General features: G+C 45.4%; 1 protein-coding gene across 1 annotated transcript; it reads left to right on the forward strand.

Annotated features, from left to right (window-relative positions):
- Positions 1-1,069: 1,069 nt before the first annotated feature.
- LOC118081069 (C-type lectin domain family 2 member D) lies at positions 1,070-19,939 on the forward strand. Its single transcript, XM_035107216.3, has 7 exons — positions 1,070-1,170; positions 3,204-3,550; positions 8,431-8,582; positions 10,340-10,465; positions 12,535-12,788; positions 15,103-15,206; positions 17,460-19,939. The coding sequence occupies exons 3-7, from the start codon at positions 8,462-8,464 to the stop codon at positions 17,569-17,571; spliced, it is 717 nt and encodes a 238-aa protein (XP_034963107.3). The 5' UTR covers positions 1,070-1,170; positions 3,204-3,550; positions 8,431-8,461; the 3' UTR covers positions 17,572-19,939.
- The last annotated feature ends 212 nt before the right edge of the window (positions 19,940-20,151 follow it).

Here is a 20,151-nt window from a genome sequence, read left to right on the forward strand (position 1 = left end):
ATACGTGTCAGCTTTACATATCTGGGTGGGCTTGGCAAAAGGAACCCTTTTTTGTAAACAGCTTTGAGGGTGCTGATTTTTTTTTAATCGAGCGATTTATAAATTTTATGAAGTAAACGTTTAACAGCACTGAAAGCACCCCCAAAGCAGCAGAAAGACGGCAAGGGCCAACACCAAGAGCTGGGAGAGTCTTAATTACAATGCACAGCAGGTTCTTCTGCTGTCCTGGGGGGGCGGGTGCCTGACCCCCATCTCTTGCTGCCAGACTGACCATGGGGCACCTCCATCGAATGGTGACAGGGGCCCTGGGCAGCAGCGGGTGGCGCTGGGAGGAGCCGAGCTGGGTGAGTCACATTCCCCTCTCGCTAGGCGCCTACGTCCACCTGTTTTAACACCTGTTCTCGCATCTTTGGCGCCGATTTCGCGCCCTCGGCCACTAGGTGTCAGCGATGTGCTGCTGCAAATCGCTCCCAGTGTAAAACCGAAGTGTCTTTTGTTCAGGTTCCCGTGCAACAATCCTCTTCATTAGATCTATGAAATCGTTTTCTGGCTTGGCGAGCATCTAAGCACGTGGGTGTAAAGGAAACGGAGAGGGACGCGTTCGCGCGCCCAGAATTCATTATTATAGAACTGTAGAGTTTGGAGGGACCCTGAGGATCATCTAGTCCAACCCCCTGCGATGCAGGAAGATGCAGCTGTTCCGTAATGGGATAAAACCTACAACCTTGGTGTTATCAGCACCACACTTTATAACCAACTGAGCTATAGGGAAGCGAACCAATGACAGTCTCTAGGTCACATTTTTTAAAGCGGGGTGGTTTGGAGGAAGTCATTCAGTTCCTTATGCTGTATAAAGATTATTAATGAAAATAATGAACAATAAATACGGAGCAAATCCTTACCCCTCCCTGCCCCCAGAAATGCAATATTCCTTCATTCATTTGGGGCGGGGGGGGGGTGGAAAGCTACGGCGATCTGCACATATGCAATGGCACACTTTCCTAAATATGTCCTATCGTGAAGGCTGCCAAAAACCAAAGCAAAAAACAAGTGCTTATTGGAGCGCCACGTAGTGCTTGGATGTTGAAACGGCCTGTTCCGCTTTCAGTTTGACAGCCATATTAGGAAGTCGACGTCCTTCTGAGTTTAGGTGGAACGCTTGCAATGAGGGTAAGTGGCAAGTGCAGTATCCCTTTCGCTTTTTCCCGTGTGTGTGTGTGTGTGTGTGTGTGTGTGTGTGTGTGTGTGTGTGTGTAACGTTAAGGTACAATAATTGGTTTTTGAAATGGGTGGAGGCCAGGAGAAACAGGACAGGCGGGGAAGTGTCCCTCCTGCTGCTTCTGCCGATTTGTCTTCTGCATCCGTCGGAGGGGGAAGGGGGCGACCTGCTCGAGTCTTGGATCTCCGTCTCTTTCAAAGCAAAGCCAAATGGCGCCCGAAATACTGTTCCTGAACCATGAGAATGTGCGGGTTCTTATTATTAAATCTTATAACGCTGGGTAAGGGTGACTCTCAGGCGGAGGGAAGCAAGGAGAGCTGCGGGACTCCGCCAGGATCTGCTGGCCTCCTGCCATCGTGAATGGCTGACACTGCCCCGAGAAAGAAATTGTTTTCCTTCCTTTCCTTCGGATTTCTGGCAATACCTCCCATTCCCTTAGCATAAGTACAAAGCTGCCAGGAATCACACGACCGTCACGACGCCATTTCGAGTCTCTCTTCGTGTTATATACCTTCGTGTTTGTATTTACAGTACGGTATTTATTTCTCTCTCTCACACACAAAGAAATTTCTGCCACCCTCGGGACTGTTTCCCACGGTCGTCTTTTACACCACAAGCACGGGGAAACACTCTGAATCCGAGGTTTTGTTTTGTTTTGTTGCTAATTGATCATTTAAAATGCCAGACACCTGCAGTCTGAAGTTGCGCAGCCTGTTCAGAGGTTCTTTTTGATTTCCACTTCACCCTGCTATGCGGGCAGCCTAGGACTGAATGTGAGACTGCCAGGTTGGGAGTGAAGCTACTGGGAGAAAGTGGGAAAACTGGCCTGACCAGCTGTGGTGCTGGAGGGGCCTTTACAGTCTCTCCAGATATGCACACGAAAGCTCATACCAAAATAAAAATTTAGTTGGTCTTTAAGGTGCTACTGAATGAATTTTTTTATTTTGCTTCGACTCAGACCAACACGGCTACCTACCTGTAACTGACACCATGATTGTTTAAAGTGACATGATATGGCTTTAAATGTATGGTGCGTATGTGTCTGGGACCGGCTGGATAGTGATGAGTGTGGGCACCAGGAGAAGTGGGGTTGGAGATGGATTTGGAAGATGGGATCAGGGAAGAAGACACATAAGCTGAAGTAGGACTTTGGCCCTCTCTGCTGCAGCGACTGAGTAATCGGGTGAATACCTAGGAGTAGTTGAGAGATGATGGACTGATGTCTTTCCCTAACTTGTATGTGTCCATTGGCAATAAAGAATTAATGACTTCCTCTGGAAATTGCTTGCCCTGCCGGTACCTTGACCAAATGTGGTCCAAGGCTACATGGTTAGTGAGAAGAGAAGTTAACCTTCAGCCCTGGTTCAGGCAACTCAGCGCAGCATGGCAAGTAAAAGGTCAAAGGTGAAGGTAAAGGATCCCTGGACGGTTAAGTCCAGTCAAAGGCAACCGGGGTTCATCTTGTTTTCAGGCTGAGGGAAGCCGGCGTTTGTCCACAGACAGCTTTCTGGGTCATGTGACCAGCATGGCTAAACCGTTTTGGGGGCAACGGGGCACCGTGACAAGTGCCAGAGCACATGGAAATGCCATTTACCTTCCCGCCGGAACGGTACCAATTTATCTACTTGCACTGGTGTGCTTTCGAACTGCTAGGTTGGCAGGAGCTGGGACAAAGCCATGGGAGCTCACCCCGTCACCGGGATTCGAACCGCCGACCTTCTGGTCAGCAAGCCCAAGAGGCACAGTGGTTTAGACCACAGTGCCACCCAGAAAGGACCAGGGAGGGGCGAAGTGGCTGTAAGATCCTCCGTGGGAGCCTACACATCGGCATGGTTCCAGTAAGTCATAATGTGACTTACTGTGCCATACAAACCAGGCTTCTCACTTGTCCAATGCAAGGACAATCTAAATGAGCCCAATTTCATGTCGGTCCAGCCTGAGAACCATTGTTATCTCACCATACCTTATTATCTCTTCTTTCCAGGTTAATAAACACCATGGGTCCCCTGAGAGAACCTTTATTTTACTGGATCTGTTGTCATCACACATAACCTTATGCAGAACAGGTTGGAAGACGTTTCTCCAGTTGCCCACCTGAGACACTGAAGACTGGCATTTTCAAATGCTGTTCAGACATGAACCTTGGCAGATGGGCCTAGAGTAAAAGGCTCGGCCTCACTTGGCATGAAGTATCTGGCGGAAAGTATCTTTTCCTATTGGCTCCATGAATTTGTGGAATTATCTTTGGTGATGGGTCTGCTGAATGGCATCTCTGCAGAAGTAACGCCTTTCTGCTTGGGCTGTGGCGTTTGACCATCTTGGCTTATGCAGGTGAATATACAGGTTGTTTTGATTTCACTTTTTGCATTTTTAGACATGTATGTAAAGTGTATAGGAACAATTGTAACTAATGTTCTGCTTATTCCTCAACTTGAACATAATTTAATGTGCATTTCAAAACTTACTTCTATGAATTTTGAAGTTAGATTTGTTGAAGAGAAATGTGAAATGTGAAATGGAAATGTTTGCATAGCAGGAAAGCTAGAAAATTCATTGTATCTTATAAGGGGGAATTGATTGGAATCTTACAATAAAGAAAATGTAAAAGTAGAGATGACAATGTAAAAGGGGGGGGAGCCTCCACATGATGAATGCGCACATTTGTTCCATAGGCATTTTGTTGTTTAGTCATTTAGTCGTGTCCGACTCTTCGTGACCCCATGGACCATAGCACGCCAGGCACTCCTGTCTTGCACTGCCTCCCGCAGTTTGGTCAAACTCATGTTCGTAGCTTCGAGAACACTGTCCAACCATCTCGTCCCCTTCTCCTAGTGCCCTCAATCTTTCCCAACATCAGGGTCTTTTCCAAGGATTCTTCTCTTCTCATGAGGTGGCCAAAGTATTGGAGCCTCAGCTTCACGATCTGTCCTTCCAGTGAGCACTCAGGGCTGATTTCCTTAAGAATGGATAGGTGTGATCTTCTTGCAGTCCATGGGACTCTCAAGAGTCTCCTCCAGCACCATAATTCAAAAGCATAAATTCTTCGGCGATCAGCCTTCTTTATGGTCCAGCTCTCACTTCCCATACACTACTGGGAAAACCATAGCTTTAACTATACGGACCTTTGTAGGCAAGGTGATGTCTCTGCTTTTTAAGATGCTGTCTAGGTTTGTCATTGCTTTTCTCCCAAGAAGCAGGCGTCTTTTAATTTCGTGACTGCTGTCACCATCTGCAGTGATCAAGGAGCCCAAGAAAGTAAAATCTCTCACTGCCTCCATTTCTTCCCCTTCTATTTGCCAGGCAGTAATGGGACCAGTGGCCATGATCTTGGTTTTTTTGATGTTGAGCTTCAGACCATATTTTGCGCTCTCCTCTTTCACCCTCATTAAAAGGTTCTTTAATTCCTCCGCACTTTCTGCCATCAAGGTTGTGTCATCTGCATATCTGAGGTTGTTGATATTTCTTCCGGCAATCTTATTTCCGGCTCGGGATTCATCTAGTCCAGCCTTTCGCATGATGAATTCTGCATATAAATTAAATAAGCAGGGAGACAATATACAACCTTGTCGTACTCCTTTCCCAATTTTGAACCAATCAGTTGTTCCATATCCAGTTCTAACTGTAGCTTCTTGTCCCACATAGAGATTTCTCAGGAGACAGATGAGGTGATCAGGCACTCCCATTTCTTTAAGAACTTGCCATAGTTTGCTGTGGTCGACACAGTCAAAGGCTTTTGCATAGTCAATGAAGCAGAAGTAGACGTTTTTCTGGAACTCTCTAGCTTTCTCCATAATCCAGCGCATGTTTGCTATTTGGTCTCTGGTTCCTCTGCCCCTTCAAAATCCAGCTTGCACTTCTGGGAGTTCTCGGTCCACATACTGCCTAAGCCTGCCTTGTAGAATTTTAAGCATAACCTTGCTAGCGTGTGAAATGAGCGCAATTGTGCGGTAGTTGGAGCATTCTTTGGCACTGCCCTTCTTTGGGATTGGGATGTAGACTGATCTCCAATCCTCTGGCCATTGCTGAGTTTTCCAAACTTGCTGGCATATTGGGTGTAGCACCTTAACAGCATCATCTTTTAAAATTTTAAATAGTTCAGCTGGAATATCATCACTTCCACTGGCCTTGTTATTAGCAGTGCTTTCTAAGGCCCATTTGACTTCACTCTCCAAGATGTCTGGCTCAAGGTCAGCAACCACACTACCTGGGGTGTACGAGACCTCCATATCTTTCTGGTATAATTCCTCTGTGTATTCTTGCCACCTCTTCTTGATGTCTTCTGCTTCTGTTAGGTCCTTACCACTTTTGTCCTTTATTATGGTAATCTTTGTATGAAATGTTCCTTTCATATCTCCAATTTTCTTGAACAGATCTCTGGTTTTCCCCATCCTATTGTTTTCCTCTATTTCTTTGCATTGCTCATTTAAGAAGACCCTCTTGTCTCTCCTTGCTGTTTTTTGGAAATCTGCATTCAGTTTCCTGTATCTTTCCCTATCTCCCTTTTCAAAAGTGGCTGGACCTCCTTCTTCTGTCTCCTAAAGTCCACCACAAGCTCCTTTGTTTTCTTTGTATTTATGAGCAAGTTATTAACTCTGCACCACTCTGTCAGCCGCTCCACCTCATCTCTATAATCCGTTTCACCCTCCTTATCAGAGATTTGTCATCTGCAAATTTGACAACCCTGTTTATAGGATTGCACTGTATGCCATGGGTGCCAGCACTCCGGGGTCGGGTGTCATCACTGAGGGCGCGGGCGGCAACACCCAAGCGGTCTTCCCTCAAACAAGAGGCAGAGTCTTGCGGGCTTCGTCCCTCACTCTCTGCCCGACTTCAGGAACTTCCCTAGTCACCACCCGCAACCAAGCTCCACCTTGCGGCCTGTAGAATTATGCTCACCTCAGTTAGCTCGGCAGGCTAAGGCGTGCTTCTCCCTTGTCTTTCCTGACAGACGGATACCAACTCAAACCCTGCCTCGATGTAAGCAGACCTCCGGGGTGGGGGTGGGGATGTCTAATTCCTACGACTGTGTGGAGGGGGCGGCTGGGGGATATATATATGGATGACGACATGTTCAATGCCGGCCTCTCGAGCGCGAACGGCATCGCTATACAGGGCTGCGAGCGGAGAGAGAGGATGACGCCGAAGGGGGGAATTGGACATTTCGGGGTGTGTTGGCTTCTCCCGTGCGCCAAGGGTCCTGGGGGGGCTGCTGCGGGGGTCGCGAGAGACGCTGCCTTGCCTTGAGGAGCTTTGCGCGGAGCGGGGGGGGGGGGCAGGGGAGCAGCGCAATCGCGGTGAGGTTTGTGCTTGTGTGTGGAAGAGCGCAGGGGGGCTTGGGTGCGAGGCCCCGGCAGGGCTGGAAAGAGTCCTGGTATTTTTTTATTAAGCAACCAATACATATTTAATCATCATTGTAAGTGGTTTGAAACCTGGAGGGGGAGGAAGTCCGAGGGACAGCAACTGCCCTCTCTGAATGGCACCCCTCATCTTGAATGCAAAAGTTCATTTGATGAAAATAAAAAGACTTCTCCCACTCCTATTTTCTGCTCAGTGGACTCACTTTCATCTCTGGCACAACTAACCAGAAATGTCACTGATAGTTGAGAGGAGTGAAATGAAATCCAGGCAGCCGCTCACGGCGCCGTCCGCCCGTCCATCCGTGCTGCTGCTGCTGCTCGTTGCGAGGAAGGAGCGGGGCCAGGAGGAGGGAAAGCGGCGAGTGGCAAGTGGCGGGCGAGCGGCGAGCGGGCAGGCGAGCGGATGGCAGGCTGGCAACGCCCTTCGGATGATGGCGCTCTAGGCCGTTGCCTAGCTTGCCTTTATGGACGCACCGACCCTGGATGCACTTAAGAAACAAAGGCGGGGAGGGGGGGGGTGGAGAAGAGAGAAGGTGGCACCTCTGATCCCAGAGAGGCCTTCGGAATAGCGGGCGGTGGCGGTGAGCGCGCTCGGCCACGGGGATTCATGCAGTTAGTGTTAGGCTGCAGTGGTGACATGAGAAAGTACCCACTGGAAGGGACATACAAAAAGCCCTGCAAGCCAGTCTCTTGTGGGCGGAAATGGTTCCCTGCAACAACTTTTTCCTTGGAGTTGCGCGCTGCTCTTTGTCCACACTGCGGGTTGAGCCGGGGCAGAGAGAGAGAGAGAGAATGCCCAAACACAGCTATTTTAAAATACTGGATCTCTCACTGAGTTTCTATGGGTATGGGCAGCCAGCGCTTGCTTCTGATTTAGGGGAGAGAGAATGAAATCGGAAGCCAAGCGGATCACTCTACTTTACTTCGTATGGGTGCTCATCACAAGTATGAGTAGCCAATGGCATCATAGAGATAAGAATAATAAAAAAAATTCCTTCAGTAGCACCTTAAAGACCAACCAAGTTTTTATTTTGGTATGAGCTTTCTTGTACATGCACACTTCTTCAGATGCACTTGAAAGTGGCTTCGAAATCAAAATGCTTCTTGCTTGCCTGCCTGCGTCAAGGACAGAGAGGGGTGTGAGAGTAGCGTACAAACCAGCTTAAGACCATAAGAATAGCCTGCTGGATCAGGCCAATGCCCATCTATTCCAGCATCCTGTTCTCACTGGGGCCAGCCAGATGTCTGTGGGGAACAAGAGCACTCCCACCTCCCATGGTTTTCAGTAGGGTTGCCATATTTCGAAAAGTGAAAATCCGGACACCACATTTCAGCGATTTCCGACCAGACACTGCTTAAGGGAGCTGAATACCGGCAATGTTAGGGAAATTCCAGATGTATAGCAACCCTATTTTCAGCAGTATTCAGAAACACTGCTGCCCCCAACTGGGCAGGTGGCTAGTATCTTTTCTCCTTCCATTTTCTTTGTGCCATGCATAATTTTATAAGCTTCTATAGATGTACAGCTTATGTACAAAGGCAAAAAACAGTTGCTGACCGTTGCTTCTAGCTCTGTGGAATGTGACGCCCTCCACCAAGTAGATGAGAAGGAAATTTGAGGGGGAAAGATTCCCCACCTCTCCTCTTTCCCATGGCTACTGAGCATGCTCAGACCTCAATGGGTTTTTTTTTTGAGGAGGTTGTCCTCTTCACTTAAATATTTGTACCTCTGCAAACCTCAATTTTTGATACCTCCCTCTTGTTTCTTATAAAGGCGTCTGGTGCTCCTAATAGCATGTAGGCAAGCAAGGGTTGTTTTGCCTGTAAATAAGGTTTTCTATTATCTTTCTGAAGGGTGAAAGATCTGCTGGAAGGTGAGACAAAAATGGGGGAATATGCCAATACTTGCGAGCAACCTGTAAATGGAGCAGAACATGTTAAGTTTTTACCTCAACAGAATGGAGCAAGTTACAATTCTGAACATTTGGAGAGGGGAGAAATACCTGGTAAGCAAGTTAATTCTGATGCATGAAAAGTATTAAGACGGAGACTGGAGACAGATTGTAGTTGGTTGGATTTTATTTTTTTAAAGAGCTCTTAAAAATGTCTTTTTGCAGAATGCACAGTCATTCCATTCCATTTTCTAAGCAGGTTTGGGTAGTTTGCAAAATCCTGCCCAGCCTTTGTAGCCATAGGTGACGATGGGCCATATTCACGACAGTGTGACTGAAAAAAAATGTGGGCCATTTTCAAATGATACAAATAACTTGCACGGAGATTTTGTTACCAAATGAAGCGAGGTGGGTCAAATGTCCAGCGAGCTTGTCAGTCAGCATTAATGAAAAATCACCTGTAGCCGTGATCACGATGATGATGATGATGATAACAATAACAACAACACAACAATAATAAGGCACTAGGAGAAGGGGACAACAGAGGACGAGATGGTTGGACAGTGTTCTCGAAGCTACAAACATGAGTTTGACCAAACTGCGGGAGGCAGTGGAAGACAGGAGTGCCTGGCGTACTCTGGTCCATGGGGTCATGAAGAGTCGGACACGACTAAACAACTAAACAACAATAACAATAATAATTTATTAATTATAACCCACCCATCTGGCTGGGTTTCCCCAGCCACTCTGGGCGGCTGCCAGCAGAATATTAAAAGCACAATAAAACATCAAACATTAAGAACTTCCCTAAACAGGGTTGCCTTCAGATGTCTTCTAAAAGTCAGATAGTTGTTTTTTTCCTTGACATCTGGTTGGAGGGCGTTCCACAGGGCTGGCACCACCATCGAGAAGGCCCTCTGCCTGGTTCCCTGTAACCTCACTTCTCGCAGGAAGGGAATCGCCAGAAGGCCCTCGGAGCTGGACCTCACTGTCCGGGCAGAACGATGGGGGTGGAGACGCTCCCTCAGGTATACTGGGCCGAGGCCATTTAGGGCTTTAAAGGTCAGCACCAATACTTTGAATTGTGCTTGGAAATGTACTGGGAGCCAATGTAGGTCTTTCAATGTACAGTGGTACCTCGACTTACGAAGACGATCCGTTCTGCGGTCATCTTCGTAAGTCGAGGTTTTCGTAGGTCTGCGCACGCCAGGCGCACACGCCGAAAACACTTCCGGAGGCTTCGACTTCGGAAGTCGAGGTATGAGTGTAGTTCTTATATGGTCTTGGCGACTGCTCCCAGTCACTAGTCTAGCTGCCACATTCTGGATTAGTTGTAGTCCAGAAGCCTGAAAATGTTTCTACTTATCAAAATAATGAATGACTGCAGCCAAGACAGTGTGAATGATACAGTGCTGTGGAACCATGATTTGTAGAAAATCCAACTTTTTTAGAATCCCACATTTCATTCTTTTTTCTTTTTAAAAACATTAAGTTTCTAGTCCATATAATTCCATGCCACAATGCCTACTCAGTCTTGGAAGCAAAAGAATGGCTAAGAAGGTTTTATTTAACAGCCAGGGTGGTGGTGGTGGTGAATCTTCATTTATCCGCAAAGCTTTTTTTATGCTAATACGTTGAGCTTGCATAATCTATAAAGGCTTCAGAATTGCACATAACTTTGATCACCATGGTGCAAAAACTTGGGAGGGTTGTGTGGTTTCGGTTTGTTTTAGCACATAATTCTCACAAAACTGGCCAAAAGATTATTGATTACGAAGCAGAAATCTAATATATGCATTACTCTCTCTCCCTCCCTCCCTCCCTCTCTCTCCCCCTCTCCCTCTCCTTCTCCCCCCCCCTCTCCCTTGTAGTTGATAACAATTTACCAAAGAAGGCGAAGAAGAAAAAGTATACTTTTAAAGATTGGACTGTGTATTTTTTAATAGTTTCATTTTCTATCTCTGTTATTGGCAATATTTACCAAGGGGTTCGCAATGGTGAGTTCTCAGCTCTTCTCTTATCCATTACCTTTGATTGCCACCTTGTGGTCATTGTTTGTTTCTGTGCCTTAACAGGCAGAACAGTGGGACCTTGGCAAACATGCATTTCTGTGTCTGTTTTCCAAGGTAGCACAAATGTGGAGGAAACATGTGGCATTCTCAGTGAGATGGGGCTCCTCTCCCATGTAACCAATTACCCCCTGAAAACACTTGCCCCTGAATTAGTGTTTTGCAGGGGACCGCAGCCTTAGCTTCCATAAGACCAGCAGAAGACGGCTCTGGCAATGACTATAATGTATCACGGTTTTAGGACTACAATGTCCATTTGACTGATCAATGAAAAGCCCTTTTAATCAATTAAAAATGTCTCCCGTGTTTAATCAGGGCAGCAGCCCCCATTTAATATTAACACTTCCAAAAACTGTGGGTGACAGGCACCATTTTAGAAGAGGCCTTCTGTTTCAGACAGACAAGACATTCCCCTTGCATTGCCTTTTATTGTGTGGGTTTTCCAGGCCCCAGCTGAACCTCTGGGGATGAGGGCCGATGATGGGCAGGGCAGGGGCAAAAAGGGGGCAATGCAACAGGTGTGATTCTTAGCTTTGCACAGAAGATTCATTCCCCGTGTCTGCAGTCATGGGATTTTTGTCTATCACGTGACGGTGTATGTTTTCGTTCCACAGAGTGGGAAGTGAAGGAGACAGGATGTTTGTCTTACTGTGTTCTGTGAAGTGGGACTATTGTTTTTTGTTCTTTCTCTTTGTTGCCTGATGCTAGAGAGAGGGGGAGCCATGTTGCAGTGCTCTGTGTGTGTTTATATGTAAATAAAGTAGATTAGCCAAAATGCTGAGTTGCTGATGTCTGTTACGCAAACTGCGAAAACTCTGCAGATCCCTGAGTGTGCTAATGCCTTTTGGCATCAGTCGCTGAAGAAAGCTTTTGAAGCTCCCGAACAACATGCCAGTCGCGCATGTGTTCTACCAGGGTGGTACAATTTCATTAATGCTAGTTTAAATTCCACCCAGAGACGTCTGTGCTTACATGTCAAAAGTCATAATTCAAGAATGCATCCTAGCTGGGTAAAACCTGGGCGTGCAGCAGGGCAGGTGAGGGGTTGTGGCCAGAATCACAAGGTCCAAATAGGTGAGGATTGGAGGACTGTATTGTGGGTCAAACCACAGAGCCTAGGGCTTGCCGATCAGAAGGTCGGCGGTTTGAATCCCTGTGACGGGGTGAGCTCCCATTGCTTGGTCCCAGCTCCTGCCAACCTAGCAGTTCGACAGCACATGAAGTGCAAGTAGATAACTAGGTACCACTCCGGTGGGAAGGTAAACGGCATTTCTATGTGTTGCTCTGGTTCGCCAGAAGTGGCTTTGTCATGCTGGCCACGTGACCCGGAAGCTGTACGCCAGTTTCCTCGGCCAATAACGCGAGATGAGTGGCGCAACCCCAGAGTCGGTCACGACTGGACCTAATGGTCAGGGGTCCCTTTACCTTTACCTACAGTAAGGATTGAAACTGTGCTGGAATGGCACCACTCACAAAAAGGGTAGGTGCACCCCTACCCTCAGTGATGAATAAATGGACTATGCCACAGTAATAGCAGGTGCTGCTGTTTCCCCTCTTACTGTTAAAGTAATAGGCCTTTGTTTTCAGTCAGTCACTTTCTTCAGAGCTATCGTTCTTATTCCTATGCAAAGATTTGCAAATTTAATCTATAGAATTACAAATCGGTATGTTATCTGCACAGAAGCAAGTCCTACTGGGCTTGAACTCCCAGGTGAATGGTTGTGATTGCAGCCTAAGCAGAGCAACACTCTTCACCTTGTCTACTCAGAAGTAAGCCCTATTGAATTCAGCCAAGCTAAGTGGAGTTTGGGTTATAGCCCCCTCTATTTATAGAGCAGTAGCTGTGCAGTTAGGTTAGCTGCTCTTAAATTACTTTCTTTCTTTCTTTCTTTCTTTCTTTCTTTCTTTCTTTCTTTCTTTCTTTCTTTCTTTCTCTCTCTCTCTCTCTCTCTCTCTCTCTCTCTCTCTTTCTTTCTTTCTTTCTTTCTTTCTTTTAGGTATCTTGATGAAACGCTCACCAACGGATCAGTTCCCTTCAGGTTATGACCCCTGCCCTCAGGGCTGGGTTCTGTCAAAACCCTCACCATCAAATCAGTACCCTTCCTGTGTCAACCTCTGCCTTCAGGGCTGGGTCATGCATGGAGCCTGGTGCTACTATTTTTCAACTGCTGAGACAACCTGGAACTCTAGTCAGAACAACTGCTCTTCTTATGGTGGCTCCCTGACGGCAATCGATACTCCAAGTGAAATGGTGAGAGCCTTCCAGTCTGCCCTATGGACGTGCTTTATAAGCAAGTAGCATTTAGGCCAAGGCTGTACTGTGATTTACCAGTTAAATCAGTAGTAGGGAGCTTCAGATCCACCACATCTCCCAGTCCAGCTCAGTGCTTCTGTCTCAGTTGCCAGTCATCCCATGACATTTTATGGATACCACAGATAAGCCTATCGCACCTCTGATCTTAACAGTGACAGGGGCTCTTTTCCATCAGGAGGAATTGATGGCCATCATTAACTTGGACGGCTTTGAAAGAGGATTAAATTAGACAGATTCATGGAGGAGTGTGGCTAGGTTCTCCCTGCACTGTCAGAGACAGTATTTCAGTGGCTCTTACTTCAATCTTTGAAGTTAGTGCTGTAGGGCTTAGCTAAAATCAGTAGATAACACCCCTCTGCTTGCTCTTTAGAGATTCTCTCTTAAGGGGCAGGTAGATGGATCTTTCCACCCACTTCAACCCTAGCACTGGAGTGGAGGGGCCTGAAATATTCTTTGGGTGCAAATCATCTCCTGGTCATTCAGAATTATGACATCGGTCTGCTTGTGGATTCACTGCCATGCCTGAAACTTTAATTTGCTGTATCATCCAGGGATGTTTTGCCAGCTCAGTTTGGCGCACCTCCTACATTCCTAGATCTACACCTAAGTCGGGTTGTGGATGAGAGGCCCTCCTTACAGAGAAGGCCTTCTCTGTGTTGGTGCTTACCGTGTGGAATGTTTTCCCTATGGCATTCAGTCAGGCACCACCCATGGAATGCTGGTTCTTCATTACTTTGTTTATCACTGCTTTTTACTAGATATTATGTGAATCGCTTCAATATTTCTCTTTTGTAACTAAAAAGTAATTAACCAGTCATCCCATGACATTTTATGGATACCACAGATAAGCCTATCGCACCTCTGATCTTAACAGTGACAGGGGCTCTTTTCCATCAGGAGGAATTGATGGCCATCATTAACTTGGACGGCTTTGAAAGAGGATTAAATTAGACAGATTCATGGAGGAGTGTGGCTAGGTTCTCCCTGCACTGTCAGAGACAGTATTTCAGTGGCTCTTACTTCAATCTTTGAAGTTAGTGCTGTAGGGCTTAGCTAAAATCAGTAGATAACACCCCTCTGCTTGCTCTTTAGAGATTCTCTCTTAAGGGGCAGGTAGATGGATCTTTCCACCCACTTCAACCCTAGCACTGGAGTGGAGGGGCCTGAAATATTCTTTGGGTGCAAATCATCTCCTGGTCATTCAGAATTATGACATCGGTCTGCTTGTGGATTCACTGCCATGCCTGAAACTTTAATTTGATGTATCATCCAGGGATGTTTTGCCAGCTCAGTTTGGCGCACCTCCTACATTCCTAGATCTACACCTAAGTCGGGTTGTGGATGAGAGGCCCTCCTTACAGAGAAGGCCTTCTCTGTGTTGGTGCTTACCGTGTGGAATGTTTTCCCTATGGCATTCAGTCAGGCACCACCCATGGAATGCTGGTTCTTCATTACTTTGTTTATCACTGCTTTTTACTAGATATTATGTGAATCGCTTCAATATTTCTCTTTTGTAACTAAAAAGTGGTATAAAAACATTTTAAGTGAACCATCCTGCTTTTTTAGCTTCAAACTGGACTACTGGACTGTAATACATTTTCTGTGAGGCTCCCCTGGATGAGTGTTTAGAAATACTTTTCGATATAAAACACAGTCCATTGTGTAATGGCAATATGAGCCCATAGCATATTTTGCTTGGTTGTTTCTAATTCATGTCCTGCCTTTTCACCAAATGGTGCTCAGTGTTCCAGCCTCTCTGCATAAATCGCCCTCTCGCCACAGTTATTTTGGGAGCCATCTTGCCAGATTTCTCTGAAGGGAGGATAAGTTCTCCAACAATTTTCTTGCACATGGGGCTCGCCCAAACACCGCAAATCCAGAAGTAAGTGTTCCGGTTTGCGAACGTTTTTCAGAAGCTGAACATCCGTTTTGGCCGTCAGCTATTGTTTCCGGGGTGCCTGAGCTAATCAGAAGCTGTGCCTTGGTTTTCGAACGTTATTTGGAACCTGAACTTCTGACATGACTTCCGCAGCTTCCAATTGGCTGCAGGACTTCTAGAACGGATTCCGTTCGACTTCTGTGGTACCACTGTACTGTGGCAAATGTTTAAATATGTTAATGTATTTGAAGAAAATCCTGTCAAGTGGGTAGAATTTCTGAGGTTCTTCTTTTTGAGAATAATGTCCTCTGAAAAAGGTCTGTCAAATACTGAGTTGCTTTCTCTCTCTTCCCCCACCCCCCCAAACTGCAGAAATTTCTACACAGTGAGAAGAAAGCAACTGATTATTGGATTGGGCTACGGAGGGAGGAAGGACAGCTCTGGAAATGGGCAAATGGCTCAGATTTTGCCCCATGGTAAGGTAACCCTTCATTTGATTCAGGTTTCAGATGATCTTGAGGCGGTTCTGTGATTACAGACTTCTGTTAGATATTGCTCCATTAAACACACACACACACACACACACACAGAGAGAGAGAGAGAGAGAGAGAGAGAGAGAGAGAGAGAGAGAGAGAAGTCATGTCTCTTTTTAAAGGAATTGGAAATGAAACCTCTGTCACATGATCCACCGTGCTAGAGGGGACTTGGATGAGGCAGAAATGCTCCTTCTCCCATCTCTGCCTGGATCCCTGGCCTATGCTGGTGAGGGAGCCCTGCTGGCAAGGGATGCCTCAATGTGCCCCCCCCCCATGGCAGGCGGGCAGAAGCTTTCCCAGTGGTAACCGTGCCAGCAATAGGTAGCAGAATCCCTCGAAGCACAATATCCATTGGATTCTGAACCAGTTTCACTGCTGTCACATGATGGAGGCAGGCCAGATCTGTGCCAGTTTGCTGCGATTTGGAAGCTGGTGTAGCAAGGAGGCATTTGTCATAATCACCTGCCCAGTCTGCTCTGGCTGGTATGAAGGTAGAAGGTAAAAGGTAAAGGACCCCTGGATGGTTAAGTCTAGTCAAAGGCGACTATGGGGTTGCAGTGCTCATCTTGCTTTCAAGCCGAGGGAGCCAGTGTTTGTCCACAGACAGCTTTCTGGGTCATGTGGCCAGCAGGACTAAACTGCTTCTGGTGCATTGGAACACTGTGACGAAACCAGAGTGCACGGAAACGGCGTTTGACTTCCCGCAACGGTACCTATTTATCTACTTGCACTGGTGTGCTTTCGAGCTGCTAGGTTGGCAGGAGCTGGGACAGAGCAACAGGAGCTCACCCTGTCACATGGATTCAAACCGCCGACCTTATGGCCTGCAACCCCAAGAGGCTCAGTGGTTTAGACCACAGCGCCACAGGCCTGTGAATGTAGGAGTGCTATGCTGCTCCATTAGGCCCCACTGCAGGACATTTAGCAATGTTGTGGAACTCCCTTTCCATGGATATCCAATCGGCATTGACTGTTTGGGGGTTTTGGTACCCATTGAAGACATTTTTATCCCACCGTGCCTTTCTAGGAGGGTAATCCTGATTTGGTCACTGTTGATTTTGGAGCAGCATACGGTAGTTGTTTTTAACAGGTTTCTAACCAGTCCTTAATAAACTGCATACAGTGGTACCTCGGTTTATGAACACAATTGGTTCCGGAAGTCTGTTCATAAACTGAAGCGTTCATAAACTGAAGCGAACTTTCCCATTGAAAGTAATGGAAAGTGGATTAATCTGTTCCAGACGGTCCGCGGGGTACTTAAACTGAAGCGTTCATAAACTGAAGCGAACTTTCCCATTGAAAATAATGGAAAGTGGATTAATCCGTTCCAGATGGGTCCGCGGAGTACTTAAACTGAAGCGTTCATAAACTGAAGCATGGGTGTAATTGGTTCTGGAAGTCTGTTCATAAACTGAAGCATTCATAAACTGAAGTGAACTTTCCCATTGAAAGTAATGGAAAATGAATTAATCCGTTCCAGATGGGTCCGCGCTGTTCATAAACCGAAAATTCATAAACCGAGGTGTTCATAAACCGAGGTTCCACTGTATTGATATCTCGCTTGTATGCTCTTTGGAATATGAAGTGATTGAGTTGTTTTCCAAATAAGGAATAATAAACATGGGCTCCATCTCTACAGTGTCCACATTTGTGGAATGCTCTCCCAAGGGAGACTCACTGGCACCATCATAACGTGTCTCTATGCACCAGATAAAAACATTTCTCTTCAACCAAGCCATTGGGAGATTAATTTTCATTGGCTGTTTAAACATGTTTGTGGGAGCAGGGTGTTGTATTTGTTGTTGTTTTTTGTTTTATTAGGTATTTTGTATTCCTATTTTGCATGTTTATGTTGTGAACCTTGCTGTGTTTATTTGGATGAAGGGTCATACAGTCAAACCTTGGTTCCCGAACGGCTTAGTTGCCGAACAAATCGGAACCCGAACACTGCAAACCCGGAAGTAAGTGTTCCGGTTTGCGAACGTTTTTCAGAAGCTGAACATCCGTTTTGGCCGTCAGCTATTATATCCAGGGTGCCTGAGCTAATCAGAAGCTGCGCCTTGGTTTTCGAACGTTTTGGAAGTCAAACGGACTTCCAGAACAGATTGTGTTCGAGAACCAAGATACCACTGTATACGAATTTAATGAATAATAATAATAATAATAATAATAATAACAACAATAATATTGCAGGTTTCTAATTGGAGCAGATGGCCAGTGCGCGTACTTAAATGACGGAAATGTGAGTTCTTCATGGTGTACAAGCAAAAGATACTGGATATGCAGAAGAAGTCACCAAACTTGAGGAGAGCTCAGAGTCACGACCCTCGCGTGTGCAGACGCGGGTTGCGAATGCTGCGGGTTGCGAACGTGCCTCCCGCACGGATCATGTTCGCAAATGATGGCACTACTTTTTTTTCTCAGATAATTTTTATTCATTTTCCAATATTACAAAATCACAAAAAAACCATTTTTAAAAAAACATACCAATTCTTGCATTTTTTACTTAACATTGTTGACTTCCTCAATTCCCCCCTCACTGGGTCCATTTTGAAATTCCAATTAAGCAATTTCCATTTTATATCTTAAATCATTCTAACACATTTTATCATTATCACTCAAATATTCTATTCTAAAAGCACCATCTATTCTTCACCAATAATTAATCAATTTATCCAAATCAAAATTTATTTTCCCATCCTTTTATCTTCTATTTCTCCCCTTAGCCTAAAATTTATTACCAAGAATTTCCATAAATTTAAATATTAATTCTTCTATCGTAAAGGTAAAGGGGCCCCTGACCATCAGGGTCCAGTTGTGTCTGACTCTGGGGTTGCGGCACTCATCTCGCTCTATAGGCCGAGGGAGCCTGCGTTTGTCCGCAGACAGCTTCCGGGTCATGTGGCCAGCATGATAAAGCTGCTTCTGGCGAACCAGAGCAGCACACGGAAACGCCGTTTACCTTCCCGCCGGAGCGATCCCTATTTATCTACTTGCACTTTGATGTGCTTTCGAACTGCTAGGTGGGCAGGAGCTGGGACCGAGCAACAGGAGCTCACCCCGTTGCAGGGATTCAAACCGCCGACCTTCTGATCAGCAAGCCCTAGACTCTGTGGTTTAACCCGCAGCGCCACTTGGCACTTAAAACTAATTCAGTCCCCCTTCCCCTGGACTCAGGGTCTCCCAGATACTTCAGCGAGTTCCATAAGTCGTTCCAGTTTCGGACCGTCTAAATCAATAAAAAAATTACATCCATTATTACCCCTCACCCCACTCCCACCCTGTCCCAGCCTACCCCCCCATTCTTCCTTGATCATCCCCTGCTGCCTCCCCAATTCTCTAAATACTGTAGTACAAAACCATCCAGTTATATTTCCACTTTCCAGCCCTATCTTAATTCCCCCCCCCTTTAAGTTCTGGCCCCAGTATGGATCCTGCCCTCCCTCTCTCACTGGGAGGACGTTATTCCATGCTGGTTCTTCTTTGGAGACTCTTTGGATCAGACATATGTTCTGTCCCCCCCCCCCCATGCATCTTCCCCTTCTTTAAAGTCAATTACATTGTCCAAGACTGATGATTGTTCTTCTTGCTTCTCTTCATTCTCTATTAAAAATGAATCCCTTTTCACTGTCCACACAATTCTGATTCCTTTCACGCATTTCACGCAACTGTATATTACTTTCACGCAACAATATATTATTTTGTCGCAATTCATTTCTCAAGTCCAAAACATAGCTGCCAAGTTTTCCCTTTTCTCGCGAGGAAGCCTATTCAGCATAAGGGAAAATCCCTTAAAATAAGGGATAACTTGGCAGCTATGGTCCAAAAGCAATTCCAAAAGTTCCTTCTGAAAGTCCAGGCCATCAGGTGATGTTGTGGATACAGACATCCTGCTCATCTCAGATTTCATGAGAACAGAACAGAGCAGGAAGTGGCACAGATCTTATTTCCAAAAACATCAGGGACCAAGTTTATATCCGAACTGGTTATACTCTCATTTTTAATTCTTCTTCGTATCTTAAAAATCTTGTGACCAGCAGATTGCTCATTGCAAAGAATTGGAAAAGTGACAAAATACCAAATAAGGAGGAGTGGATTATAAAATTGACAACCTATCAAAATTTAACAATAAAAGCGGAAAAGGTGAAAGGCTTGAAAGAAGAAAAATTAGAAAAAGATTGGAAAATGTTTAAGCAGGTGGAAAAAGCCAACCTCCTGGCAGAAATATAAAAGGCCCAAAGTTAAAGATGGAAAAAATAAGAAAAAGTATGCATAATGACAGAGATGTATATAAACCAGAGTAGAGGAAAGACTGGAAGTCACACGAGGTGAAGGGAGGTGAAGGGGGGTAGGGGGTGAGGTGGAGGTAGCTATTTATTATTTGTATTTTACTATCTATATTTTTTATGTTTGTTCTGTTCTTTATCAGTTATATATTTCTGTTATGTTAAAATTTTTTCATGTTTTGTCATTTGTTCTCATATAAGATTATTTTATGATTTAAAGAGGATTTATAGTATATATGATTTACAATTATATATGATTTATAATTGATAGTTTTTTATATGATTTCTGTATGTTTTTTCTTCTTTCAATTTTCTGTTTGTATATTTGTATATAAATAAATCTAAAAAACATTTTTTAAAAATAAAAATAAAAATCTTGTGAGCATTTGTGAAAAGAGCATTTATCAAACTTCTTATACCCAGCTTTATATTTTGCGCTCTCTTCAAATTGACAGTTCTCAACTTCAAAGAGGTAAACAAATTCCTTTCTATTGTGATATCATAATGGCAGCTTGCTGATCTCTCCAGGGACCCAACTCCAGCTTCCAGGGGGACTTTCCCCAGTCCAAATTTAAAATTTTTTACAGGGATTTTAGTGG

This window comes from Zootoca vivipara, chromosome 2 (assembly GCF_965207765.1).
Source record: "Zootoca vivipara chromosome 2, rZooViv2.hap1.1, whole genome shotgun sequence".
In the NCBI taxonomy this organism is placed as follows: Eukaryota; Metazoa; Chordata; class Lepidosauria; order Squamata; family Lacertidae; genus Zootoca; species Zootoca vivipara.